This window comes from Stegodyphus dumicola, chromosome 4, assembly GCF_044657685.1.
Source record: "Stegodyphus dumicola isolate Sdum_Otavi_A_Nest chromosome 4, ASM4465768v1".
NCBI lineage: Eukaryota > Metazoa > Arthropoda > Arachnida > Araneae > Eresidae > Stegodyphus > Stegodyphus dumicola.
This window is the reverse complement of record NC_140771.1, coordinates 76,093,920-76,108,075: the sequence shown is the minus strand read 5'-3', so window position 1 is coordinate 76,108,075 and position 14,156 is coordinate 76,093,920. Positions and strand designations below refer to the sequence as shown.

The window sequence follows — 14,156 nt, the reverse complement described above, 5'->3', positions numbered from 1 at the left end:
GTGGAAAAAATATTTTTAAGAACAACGCTTATTGCTTTTCGAACGCTTAGCTTGCTACTCAGTACCAAACAGAGAGTTAAATATCTTACACTCTACTAAATGATAACATGCCGGCACATGGAAGATGAAAATTGTATACAGCAACTGCAATACTGTTTTCAAATAGCTGAGTTTGTTGATTAAAAGTGAAAGACATATATCTACATTTTGGGAAATAAAAATGTTAGATTTGGGATATAAAAATGTTTTATTTGGAACAGTGTTGCCACTGCTCGCTTTTAAATCGCCGAGTTTATAGATCAAGAATTCATTAAATTTGTACAAAATATAAAATAAATCAAAAATGAATTTGAAATTCAAAACTCGGGTTTCGAAGTGGAAACGTTCGAATACTATGTCTATTCAAAATTTGGTGGCTCTAGGTGCTGTCGTTTTACTGTAGTATGAGGAACGCACATGCATATAGATTCTTTATTATTTAATAATAGTGATTACAGAATTTTTTAAATCGTTTGATTACCTAATAAAAATAACATTTACATGAATATTTAACTTATAATAAAAACATACCTTAGCGTTTCTCCCCTTTTTTTAGCCCAAAAGCCGTTAGCCCAAAAAGTGCTATTAATTTCGTTTTGGCATTTTGCGTTGGTTCACTTAAATGCCAATTCACTTTTCAAATTGCTGCCGCCAAATATTAGAGCCCTGTGTTTTATTTAAAGAAATTAAACAATGAAGAATCTGCATAAATGTATGTATGTTTCTCGTACTGTGATCTCTACATATAATAAAAGAAAGAGTCTGTGTGTGTGTGTCTTTCGTTCGCGCTGCGCGTAAGCTAATAGACCCACGGCTACATAGGTGCATCTAGACAAGAGCCAGTGCACCTCGAAGCGATTTTTTCGAAATTCGAATTCGAATTTTTTTTATTTTATGTTTTGTGACGAAATCGCGTCATTTTGAGACATAATAGTCTATAGGAAAGCGAGATTTTACTCTACACACTCCATTTTCACATCGTCATGAAACGTAGGCACTTAGCTGCTTTAAGAACTTAAAATAAATTTCGCGTTTCAATAAATCGATTAAATACGAATTTATTTAACAAAGGGAGCTTAACACCTTTTCAACGGGATTTTTTCTAAAAAAGTTTATTTTTAAAAATGTACAGTTTATTTTTCTTTGATTTTTGGGTACGTTAAACTTTCATCCTTACGGCTGCTTTTACAAAAAGAATTTTGGAAAAATGATAATATTTTGTATTTTTTTTTTAAAAAATTTAAATGAAGCATCCGAGTACACTTCTCACATCTCACATCTTTAAAAATTTGATTTTGGCAACAATTTTCCTGTCTTATTGTTGTTGATAGATTTTTGATGAAATCGCATCATTTTGAATAGTTTCATTCTTTTAGAAATATGGGCAACAATTTTTTATCGTATTTCTTATGTCACTGTTTTTAAGAGATTGGCATATTTCATTGTCATTTATATATATATATATATATATATATAATATATATTTTTATTGATTTTTTTGATAAAGTTGTTCTGTAGAGTAAAATTCTGAGCGGAATTTTATGTTTTTTGAGTTGCTTTCATGTTATTTTTTGCCTATTTCACTGTTTGTAAGATATTGAAAAGTTTTGCATGATTTTATTTCTTCAACGGAATGTTGGTTAATTTTTTATTAGGATAGGGATATAGCTTATTTCATTGTAATTTTTTTCTCTTGAAAATATAAGATAAAATATCATTAATTATACTTTGCTTTTCAAAAATTTTTGTATTCTTTTATGTTATTTATTGCTCATTTCACTGTTTTTAAGATATTGAAAAGGTTTGAGTGATTTTTTTAGGAAACAAAGTTCTTAACCTCCTTTATACCATTTCAGTTCTTAAGATTTTGCATAGGAAAGTTAGTTAATTTATTTATTAGGCTAATTAATATTTGTATTAAGGGATATTGCTTATTTCATTGTAATTTTGTTATACGTAATAATTTTTTTTATGAAGTTGTTCTGCAGAGTAAAACTCTACGCAGTTTTTAAATTTAACGTTTGGTGATTCCTTCAGCCATTTTTTCGGTACATCTAAAAAGCCAGACGAAGGCTGGCAGCGAAGCTGCTAGTACTGTGATAAAACAAGGATACCTAGAGCCATCCAGTTTTGAATAACGCAAAATTCCACTGAATATGGGCATCTGGAAACCCAAATATGGAATTTGAAATTTGTTTTATTACAGATTTCATATTCTGTAACATTTTAACGAATTTTTGATCAACAAACTCGACGATTTCAAAGCGAGCAATGACAACACTGTACGAAAAAAAAAATGATCTCCAGTGTGCGGAAATTCTAAAGATATGCTCATTTAAAAATTATTTTGCGATATTGTTATCGAATTAAATTTATTGGTTTAAGTGCGAAGAACATGATATTTAATAAATAAAGGTAGCACACAAAATGCTAAAAAAACGCCCCTTTGGGCGTAATGTAAAATCGGAAAGCTTTCAGATTGTATTTATTTATTTATTTTTTTATTTTTATTCAACCATTTTCGAATTATATGCAGTGGTTATAGCTAAGAGTAATAACAAAACGCAAATTACATACAAGGCAGCAAGCACCATGTTAAATAATTTTCACCGCACTATTGACTCGTAACTATGGAGCTCGCGTAAAGGTCAAAATCCGGAACTTACCGGTTACTGAAGCATAACCGATTTGGAATCTTCATTCGAAGCGACTGCAACAACATTCCGTTACATCATTCAAACAGTTAGTTTTCACGTTTTTTCCTTGAAATTTAATTGAATGTAATGAAATGCTCCAATGGCGGTCATCTTTGAGATATTCTTTTGCGGCCGTATTCTTCTTTCTTTGTTTTGTATTTTATTTTTTGCATATCGTCTGCCCTTTTTTATTTTAATTTTTGCTTTACTTTATTCTTTTCTAGGGAGTGGTCTGAATCTAATGTTTACTTTCGCTCGCTACATTTTTTTTTTTTTTTTTTTTTTTTTGTGTGTGTGTGTGTGTGTGTGTGAGTGACAGGTGAACGGTAAAGATCGAACACAATAACTATCATTAATATCCACATCCATTATTTTTCGCAAGAACCGAAAACTGGAAACATACGCGATTTTGATTTTTTTCTCCTTCGATAGTACACTTAAACAGGAAAAATAACTCCAAAGGTGCCCATTGCAGTTTTTAGCGGTTAAACTCAAGCAGCCGCAAGATTTCGCAACTTCGATTCTGGTGAACTTGAAAGAAGCCATTGACCTTTCAGAAAATGACGTTATCTTCTGTTGCCACTTATGGAAATTTGCACTTCAAATATTTCACATGATTATAGAAACGCAAATGAATCATTTGCCATTTTGAAAGGTTCCATTTCACCATAAGAATGTTGAAATATTTCGTAAAGAATATTAAACATGATAAATGAAGTGACAAAAACCATTATGTTATTGTACTTTTTAGAATCAAGTTATGTAATTTTGAATGATTAGATCATAGAATAAAATTTTAGGTTCTTAGTATTTGTTTTTCACTCAAATATTTCCAAACCAGTTTGCCTTCATTTCAAATTCTACGTGACATTTTAATTTTAGTTCATTAAATAACTGATTCAGACAGCTACATATCTAACTATTCTATTTTTATCAGTACTATGAAAGAAAAAAATGTTCTGTGAAACTAATTTTTCTAGCATTAAAAATAAAACATTCTACATTGCATTTTCATAATTTTTAAAAATATTTACAAAAGAATCGAAGCGATTTTTTTAAAAAAATATTCAAACAAAACACTAGTTTACCAAAATAAAGTATAGAACCACCGAGAATTCAAGACTTTAAAAACTTTCAGATAAATCTAATAAAGATTGTTCTATAGAATAAACAACATAATAAAAGCCTAAATGTTTAAGGTAATGCTGTTGCCGTTCGCTCATTTATTAACTTCGAATTTTATTTGTTTTGAGACTTAACAACAGCTGTGAAGTAGAAAATAGAAATCTGAATTTTTAACTCAAAGGGGCAATTTGCCCAGAACGCTATTAATTTCGTTTTGGTATTTTGCGTCGACTACTATAAACCGGCGTTTCACTTTTCCAATTGTTGCCACTAAATATTAGAGCCCTGCATTATATTTAAGGAAATTAAATAATGAAGAATCTGCATGAATGTATGTGTGTTTCTCGCACTGTTAAAACAATGGTACCTACAGAAATAAAATTTTATGGGCATCTGGAAGCCCAAATTTGGAATTTGTTTTATTATCTATTTCATATTTTGTTAAACTTTAACGAATTTTTGACTAAAAAACGCGACCAGTAGCAACACTATGCAGGAAAAAAAAACACTTTTATCTCCAGCCCATGAGACTATGTATTGGAAATTCTAAAGATATGTTAATTTTAAATATTTTGTGTTATTTCTGTTGAATTGGGTTTTGTGGTTTAAGTGCGAAGAACATTTTATTTAATAAATAAAAGTATTAATAAGTAAAAAAAAAAAAAAAAAAAAAAAAAAAAATTGTTTTCTCGATTCTCCAAAATGGCGCATCAAACAGAGCAAAAACAGGCGTTAAACTTCGTTTTCGGAATAAAATTTCTGCTACAAAATATCTGAAAAGCTTCAAAATATATTTAAGGAAACACTTTATAAAAACTAGATATTTTAAGTGATATAAGATGCTTAAGGACTGCAGAGAACGTGTCATAAGCATATCATGATCTGGTAGACTGTCAACTTCCAACTAATGAGCTGTACGTCGATTCAGATCAGAGGTTTCATGCTTATCGAACGTCGTTTAACAATTAGGTATATTACTGAACACGTTTCTGTACTATTTCAATCCTGTTAAAAACAATTTTAGGAATCATTTAGTTTTGTGACGTAAGTTTCTATAATTACTCCCAAAACGCTGAAATTTTCAAACAACCGGCTCCAGTGTCCTATGAGCTGATTTGTACCAGAAAGTCCTACTTGAAGCGAACTATTTCTGATGATAAAATGTGGATCTACGATTTAGTGAAAAACTCAACTATTAGATAAATGACGTGCGAAAGATGAAGCATGGCCTGACACACCACTTAATGGTCTTCTCCCTTATTTTAAGTAATGAAGAATCGTAAAAATATTCTTCGCAGTGCAGAAAAACGGCCACTGAATTTTGCATGCACGTAGCTCTCCATCCAAACATGCACGCCTCAAAGCCAAAATTTTGAATTTTGTATTCTTTTTTTATTCATTTCATATTTTGTGCGAGCTTATTTCTGACTGGACGATTAAAAAGCAATGTTTTGCCACTGCACAAAGCGTAAGATATTTATGTTTCAAATTTCATCAGAAAACGCGACGATTTGAAAAAAAAAAAAAAAAAAAAAAGGGTTGTCACTCGGAAAAGCGTAATATAGTATTTATGTTCCATATTTAATCAGAAAACTCAGCAATTTGACAGAAAAGTGTTTCCACTGCCCGAAAAAAGTATTTTTATCTTTCACAAGCTCCATTCCAAAAAGCGTAATATAATTTTTCTTTCAAATTGTATCCATATGTTACTCATTAACAAATTAAGCGGTTTAGTAGCAATGAACCTTTTTTTTTTTTTTTTTTTTTAATCTGTTATTATATTAACTTCCGTGTAGGCAGCCCACTTATCGGGATTTGAATAATGGAAAGAACGTTATTACACTACTACAACGACAACGATGAACGCTATGGAAGACATGCAGAACAGAAGTTAAGACTATGCATTCGAAGTATCTAAATACTAAAATGAATTTTTTTTTTTTTTTTTGAAAAAATCTGAATATACTTTTTTATAACAGCGAATACTGAAAGATAGTATATGAGGGAAAAAACTGAAAAGTTTTTATAAAATAATCTCTTACTGAAAACTCACAAAATAATTGATGAACTAAAAGAAAAAAAATCACACAGTTTGATGGAAACAAGATATTAAATAATTCTCTTTTCATAATTCATCTGTATAATTTTATATTACGAATAGTAAATGAATTTATACTATGGCAATTAAATAAGTGGGGCGCCTTTTATAAATTTATAAAAATAATGGGTTATACTTAATTATAATTAATACCATATGTTCACTGGATGAAGATTAACTTCATTGAAAATTCTATCCATACATACGGCAGACGATATTTTGATATTTTAGGAAAATGAAGTTGGCGTGATATAATAAGATATGCAACCATATATCATTTGGCAGATTTAATTAAAATTTAGTTCTATAATCTTGTAGATATTTTGTTTGATTCAATAAATGAATTGAAGGCTATCAACGTATTAAAAAAAATTAACTGGTGTTTGTAGTTTCTTTGAATTTTATTTAAAAACATTAGTTGCTATTGATACACAGATATAATTGTCTAAAATAAAGGAAATACAGTATTTCTGGCGTATTTCCCATTTTTAAAAATTTATTTTATCGTCTGAAAATAGAGTGGTGAAATTTATGCAAGCAATTTAATTTCCGAAGAAGGCGGTTAAGTATACGAACATATAACAAAAGAAAAGTAATCATGAATAAATTACTGATAACTATCGTAATATTATTTCTTTCACAGAAAGCTACATTCCAATAGAAATAATACTAATATTAACGTTATAATATCTGACGGATATTGGGCAGATATCTGACGGATATAGGACGGCTAATGAGCCAGACACGTCGCGCTAGCTCAGTTTATCTTGTAAAACCCAGGCGCACCTCAAACGGATGACTCTTGACTGCAGTTCTCAAAAGGTATATCAGATAAAATGCTAATATGAATTGAATACTCTGAATAAAAATAAAAATCATCAAGGGAATACAATTTACCAGTAAACTAACTCACAAAAAGAAAACTATGTACAGTACAAAAAAGAAAAACTTTATGGGAATATTTTTTTAAATTTTCAGAACCTAGTGCTATAAAGCTAGGGGCAAAAATACGCGAGGAAATACAGTAAGTAGTATTTTATGAATGGCAGCGATCCCTGAAATGAATGTTTTGTTGCAAAAATATTAAGATCATAGTTCAGATACCATCGAAAAACAAGCTGCAAATCCCTTTACATTTCTGACAATTTTTAGAACAGCAGCAAAAATTTCAAATAGCGCCACATATTGAAACTTCCGCGTATTTAATATGCAGGGAAGTTTTATCGCAATCATCATTTTCCGTAACGACTGTTATCTGTCCCCCGTGGCAGACCCAACAAGCTGTAGTTAGACAAAAAATAACAGAAAAGGAAAAAGGAAAAATAATGTTTCCGAAGAGACAGGAGTGAAGAGTCCCGACACGGTTGTTTGCTCAGTTAAGGGAAGGGCAATCAGCGAGCCGTCGTGATAGCTCGCACATACAAACCAGTTTTCTTGAAATATATTCAGCAAACCTTCAAGTGGTTGGTCACTGTAGCAGTGGGCCAGCCATTCTTTAGAGATGCATCTGCCGCTTTTGTTTTCCGTAACTTTAAATATAGTATAATTTAACATAGTTGTTAGAATTTTGTTTCGAGTTGCTAGAGGCTTTATGCTGCACGCCTGTAGCATATTCTGTCATAGTAACTTTATGAATTTGTGACGTTCCTTTTTCTTAATGAATGCTTTTGAATATTCAGTGGAATTAGCTTTCCTTTAAAATGCTTAATGATTTTTTTTTTTTTTTTTTTTTTTACTTCCTAATATGAAGTAAAGGAAGTTTTCGGGTTCGAAAAATTTCGGGTTTCAGATTTCAGAAGAAATATCTATTTTGATCGTTCTTGAATGCATTTAAACTAATTCTTTGCGTCTCGTCTGTACGTAAGAACAGAATAAAGGACTCTTTTTTTACCGAACGAATTGTAAAATGGGTTCAAAATAGATTTTTTTCGCGATGTCTGTACGCACGTATGTATCTCGTATAACTTAAAAACGGTTAGCCGTAGAAAGTTGAAATTTTGTACATGGGAATTGAAATTTTGTGTTTTGCTATAACATTTAGTTGTACACCTTCCTTTTTCTATCTCAATCAGCAGTAACAAAAGTAAATATAGTATATATATACACACACACCCTTTACCTCGCTTAAAAGGCTTTAACCTGGCTTTATTTTTGCAATCGTTTCTCGTAGTCATATTACTTCCAGTTACAGAAGCGTTTTAAATGACGAAAATATTCAGATTCTGGCAATATCAAATTAAAAAAATTCTGATGTGGACACCACATGACCTCCTTGTATGGCCTATTAAATTATATATATATATTGCTGCATTTGATTTAAACTTATTTCCTCGAATTTCATTAGAGACAGATTTCTCATTCGATTAACTCTTCTCACTTCGCGGCGAGGCAAAAATACATATAATCTCAAAACACCATTAAAAACTGTAAAATACAGAAAAATATAAAACACCAAATACAGTTAGAATAACAGTTAATTTTTTTTTTTTTTTTAAACAATTAGAATCGGAGTTTATACGCAAAAACTAGTAAGCGATTCAGCTAGCGAGAAGGAAGACAGATTTTTCGGTGCACAAAATTGCTTGCGCATGTGTACTCGGCCAAAAAGTATTGAAGTCCGCGCACAAGCTGACTTAATTTACTGTCCTACTATGAGTTTGAAATGTTTAAAAAAAAAAAAAAAAAAAAAAAAAAAAAAAAAAAAAATGGCGGCCTCGTTAAGCTCAATACCACTTAAACAATTTTTAAATTGTTGATAATTCCAAAACTACTGCATGCAGATCAACTATAGGTATAAAAACTTTAACCAGAACATAAGAACAACATAATTCAATAATTTTTAAAGGAAAAAAAAAAGCACAGTTTACCAACATAAAAGAAGAAAAACTGAGCTCACCGAGCCGGTTAATAGAGTGGGTTAACAATGGGTTAACAGAGTAACATGTATGTATATGTTTGATGCTTCCGATTGCAACCAAAAAGGGAGATGCACAAGCACATGTTATAGCAGTTCCATATACAAAATTTCAACGTTCTGAGGCTACTCTTTTTTGAGTTATGCAAGATAATACATACCTACGTACGTACAGACGTCACAAAAAACTTTCTTCTGAATCCATTTAAAAATCATTTTGGAAAAAAGAGTCCATTATGCTGTCCGTACGTACAGATGTCACGCAAAAACATCGTTCCAATGAATTGGACAGCAGCCAAAGTGGATATTTTCGTTGAAATATGACACCCGCAATTTTTTTGCAATTACAATACTTCCTTTACTTTAGGAATTAAAAATTAGTTAAATAATTAATTTTTAAACAAATAAGGAAACTAAGAACTTCCGGTTCCTACACTTGTATTTGGGAAAACTTTATACACGTTATGAAAAATAAAAATGGAAAACGTTTGACTGTCGTAAGAGGAAAATGGACCGGGTTATTTAATTTCAGAATTTGCAGTTCTGGATGTTACTTTCAACTTGCCTGGTGTGATCGGTTAATTGTTAGAATAATTCGAGGAAATAAATTTATAATGAAGTTCAGTAAAAAATGTGTGCAATTTAATAGGCGTTCCAGGAAGTCATGTGATGTCCACATCAGATTTTTTTTATTAGGATTCTAAAGGTCTGAATGAGTAAGAGTACGCGAAGATTTTAATTTTTGGATCTGGAATGTTTTCAAGATTCGAATGTCTCTAAAATTACCATTGAGAGTGACCAGGATTTTTAACATTTCATTTTTTACATCTTGTGTTCTTATAATTAATGTAGAATCCGCATCTATGTACTACGCTACATATCTTCCTCGCCCTGTGAAAAAACTCTGACACGTAGAGCCATCCAATTTTGAAGACACACCGTCCGGCACCAGAAACCTCGAAAGCCGGATTTTTAATTTATCTATTTTTTTTTTTTACGAATTAAGTGAATTTTTGGTTAATAATTTCGGCGATTTAGAAAAGAAGTTCGGGGAAAGAAGCACTCTCTCCTCTGTCACAGGGAAATTTAAAAGTGAGCCCTGGCAACACTGTTCTAAATAAAATATTTTTGTCTTCAGCGCGCCAGACTGTTGCCATTCGGCAAACTGTAAGATATTTTTCAATTTTAATCAATGAAATCGGTTGTTTAGAAGCAATGCCTAGTCACTGCCGAAAAAAAAAAAAAAAGAAAAAGAAAAAAAAAAAAAAAATGCTTTTACCTTTCAGGTGTGCCACGTGTGAATTCAGCAAAGATATTTAACACGAGTGTAGCTGATTAACCAACCAAACGATTTAAAAGCAATAAATGCAGTTCTTTAGCATATTTTGTCTGCTGTTTAATCCGATTAATTTAAATAAAAAATAAAAGCATTTAAATGATGAAATGCCTAATCAGAAATATTAAATACTTTTATGAAATTACACAAATTGGACTCATTCAAATCATTATATATATATATATATATTTCCTTTTTTATAACTGTTATTTTAGGCAGCTAGCAGTTATTTTTATATATAAAATATGCTTAGATTCGCAGTATTTCTGATAGGCTTATTACTATCACTTTTAACTATAGTATTAACAAATTTAAAACAGATTTATCGGATTTAGCGGATAATGACACGAAAAGAATGGTAATAAATATTGTATTACAACGTTAATTCTTAATTCATTTACGTGGTAAAATTACTAAACAGAGAAGCCTTTCTTTTTCAGCAGCAGCCTTTAAAGCTCAAATTCGATATTCATTTTAGAACGATTCAGTTAAGTTTCCTAATACTGAATTAATTCTTGAGAGCTCTTAAGAATTATTAATTCTTGATAACTAACTTAAAGTCACATTTAAATTAGACTGAGAATAGCTAAACGTCATGCTTAGTATTCAAATATTAAAAATCATTACATTTAAAATTTAAATTGATTTGCTTTTTTATTATAATAAAAAATCTCATATCATAAGACTCGCTCATCATTGGTTGCAGACTTTAAATGAAAACTATTAAAAATCGTTGAACTCTAGGCATTTCTCCCAGAATGTTTTTCCCACTTCCGGTATCAGTACTGACGGAAGTTAGGTGATAAAAAAGGAAACAAGTGAAACTTCGCTTTTCATTCAGTTCTGAAAAGCCGTAACCGCACACAAATGCGAATAAAAAGTAAAAAAATAAACTAAAACTGTTGTCTGTTATTTCTGTGCAAATTCCAGAAAAGTTTGGACATTTTTGCAACAGATATTATATATGAAATCAGAATTTCGCAAGCTTTCACTGTAAGTAATGAAATTTATTTTAAGCATTTATGACATAAATACTAATCTTTTCGCAAATTACTTAGAAATTAATGACATAAGAAACATTCTCGGCGGAGATTTACTAACACTTTTGGATCCTAATATTGCATTAAGTTACGTTACGCAAAGACACATTTGATATTAATATACAGTCGCAAATATTGCCCTATGCGAAATGTAAAGTCTTAATTTATTTTTCACGTGACTTTTCTCGTAGATATTTCTCAACGTTGTCTCTCGACAAAGCATGCGATGTGTAATTTATTTCCCAAATTTAATCAACATGTAACTGCTTAATAGACTGGATAATCTGAAAACAAACATAGCCCTTTTTAAAAACTTAAATTTTAAATTTATTTTAATGATATAATATTTTAATAATATATTTACTTTTAATCACATAATTTTAATACGTAATTTAATATATATTTACATAATTTTTATTTTATTTTTTAAGTTTTTGGAAATGGGAAGCACGAACTATGCACACATCGTGATTCGAACCTCCGATCTTCTAGTTGGTGAGATGGACCACGAACAGTCTGGTGGGCTGGATATAAAAATGTTCTATTTGGAGCAATGTTGCCACTGCTCTGTTTTAAATTGCCTAGTTTGTTAATAAAAAATTCATTACATTCGCACAAAATATGAAATAAATCAAAAATAGATTCAAAATTTCAGGGCTGTAGATGCCGCCGATTTTCCACATTGCGAGGAACAGATACAAACATACAGATTGTTCTATATTTAGTAATAGAGTTTGTAGCATTTTTGAACTTTTTCAGGTATTTATAAGATAAAGATAGGATCAGATTCTAAAACTACATTTTAAATGCTTTAGCAGCCATTTTCTTACACTGCTAGGAATACAGAAATAATAAAATTCCGCAAAGTAATTTCGAACCTTAAAATTCCATGGCTCCAATAAGATAAATATTAAATACTAATAAAATCCTGTTAAAAATATTTTTATACCAAAACACTAAATATATTCAGAATTTTAAACAATTTAGAGAAAATATCTATGTTTTTCAAAGAAGTTAACACAAGTCCTTCATCTCCAAGACGCGAAAATTGAAGGGAAATAAATTTCTGCAGACATGAAATTAAAACTGAAAACATTAATATCATTATCAAAGGCAAGATTAAAATTTCAGTTGTATAAGCTGGCTTAAAAATACATCGAAGTATTTAATTTTTTTTAACATTTTAAGTGAACATATTAAAATTCTGATAGCTTAAACGTTGTCTCACATTTTGGAGGAAACAAAATACACTGTAAATACTTGAGGCTTAATATTTTGAAATCCAGTACGGTTATTAAACTAGTACTGGTTGCCACACTTAACTAAAACACGCATAATTATCCAATGTAGAATTCAGAAGAAATAATTAAATAAACCATGGATTTAATAAAATACTTCGTTATATATCAATATCAAGTAAAAAATATGCTGGTATGCCCTGCGAAAGAATCAAATCTTGCAAAATAATATATCTTAAATCTCCCGTTGCCATTTTTGAATCATAAATTAGTTATTTACGATCCTATATAATATCTACCGCATTTGTAGATGCGTTACTTAGCTCCTGCTTAGCTTAGTTAAAAAATTATTAATTAGTATCTTTTACACTTTGAAAAATTTCAAAATTTACTGCATAGAAAAATCTGAGAGTTTAGTAAGAATTTTGAAATATGTGCTAACAAATAATCCTAATTACAAATATTTTTCAAAACTGATGATATTAAAGATTCTTTAGTACAACCTCCCTTTAAATAAATTGAAAAGCATATTTGAAAGATAAAATTTAGAAAATTAGTAAATAGAGTTTTCTGGAAAATATTGCTTTTTCTTTGCATATTTATTGCAAATTAAAATATTTCCTGTTTTTCTCTCAAATAATTTTTTTCCCCTTACAATAAAATAATTTCCGATTAGCTTGCAAATAAAATTATTCCAATTTATATTTTCAAACGATTACTTTTTCGATATTATAAATTAATCTCTTTGCAAAAAAAAAAAAAAAAAAAAAAAAAAAAAACTAATATATGAAGATTATTGTACATTTTTACTTTTGTGTTAAATTACGTATAAAATAAAGCAAAATTAACACTCACCATTCGCTACTGCGTTTTGTAGACAAATTAAAACTATCAAGGCACTGAAACATATCCTCAGACATTTTTTGTAATTGCTGAAACCAAACTGTTCTTCCATTTTTAACGATAAATTATAAATAAAGTTTTATTTTTTTCTTGTAACAAATTCTAAATAAAAATATTCAGAATCTTTGAATTCTAAAATAACTATTACGAGAACTGTCTTTTTGCAAACCGAGATTCGGCAAATAAGTCAAGTTTTTCTCAGCCGAAAAACCCTTCAGTGACATGCAAAATAAATCATATCGCATGAAAGAGCACCTCGTCAAGTGGAAGAGATGAAATGAAGAGAGAAGGAGAAAAGATGCTGCTCTCTCTTCAGCGCCTGCTGATCGTCTGCTCTGTGGATGCTCTCGTGTTTGGCCCTGAACTTGAATCGGGAATCGAGTCACGTGATCCCAGATTGCCGCCATCTTGGTTTCTCTTTCGGGGCTTCCATTCCGGGGTCAATAGCCGTGTAGTAACGGGAAGAGGTGTTTGGTAAGAGTAGAAGGGGGAGGGGAGGGAAGAAAGAATTATAGGCGGCGTTGTTGAAGTTACCTGTCGGTAGCAGCTGTTACGAAATGAGGTGCTTTTTCGTCGCCAAATGAGTGTGAGGTTTGCCACTTTTGCGGGAATATTAAAAAAATATGCTTTTGTTTTAGAGATATTTGATCTTTCGTCGAATAAATCTCTCTCGTCTGCCGTCCAACAAAGTTGAATTGGAATTAAGAAGAAATACAAGAAGAAATTTATTCTGAAAAATTCATTAAGTAAAAATAATATTGAGAGCT

General features: G+C 30.4%; 1 protein-coding gene across 1 annotated transcript in view; it reads right to left on the bottom strand.

The window, feature by feature from the left end:
• The window catches only part of LOC118197811 (uncharacterized), a 112,835-nt gene extending 99,122 nt beyond the window's left edge, over positions 1–13,713 (bottom strand). The window contains exon 1 of the mRNA XM_035369350.2: positions 13,342–13,713. Within this exon, the coding sequence (XP_035225241.1) occupies positions 13,342–13,441 (100 nt within the window). The 5' untranslated portion in view covers positions 13,442–13,713. The remainder of the gene's footprint in view (positions 1–13,341) is intronic.
• Between the last annotated feature and the right edge of the window lie 443 nt (positions 13,714–14,156).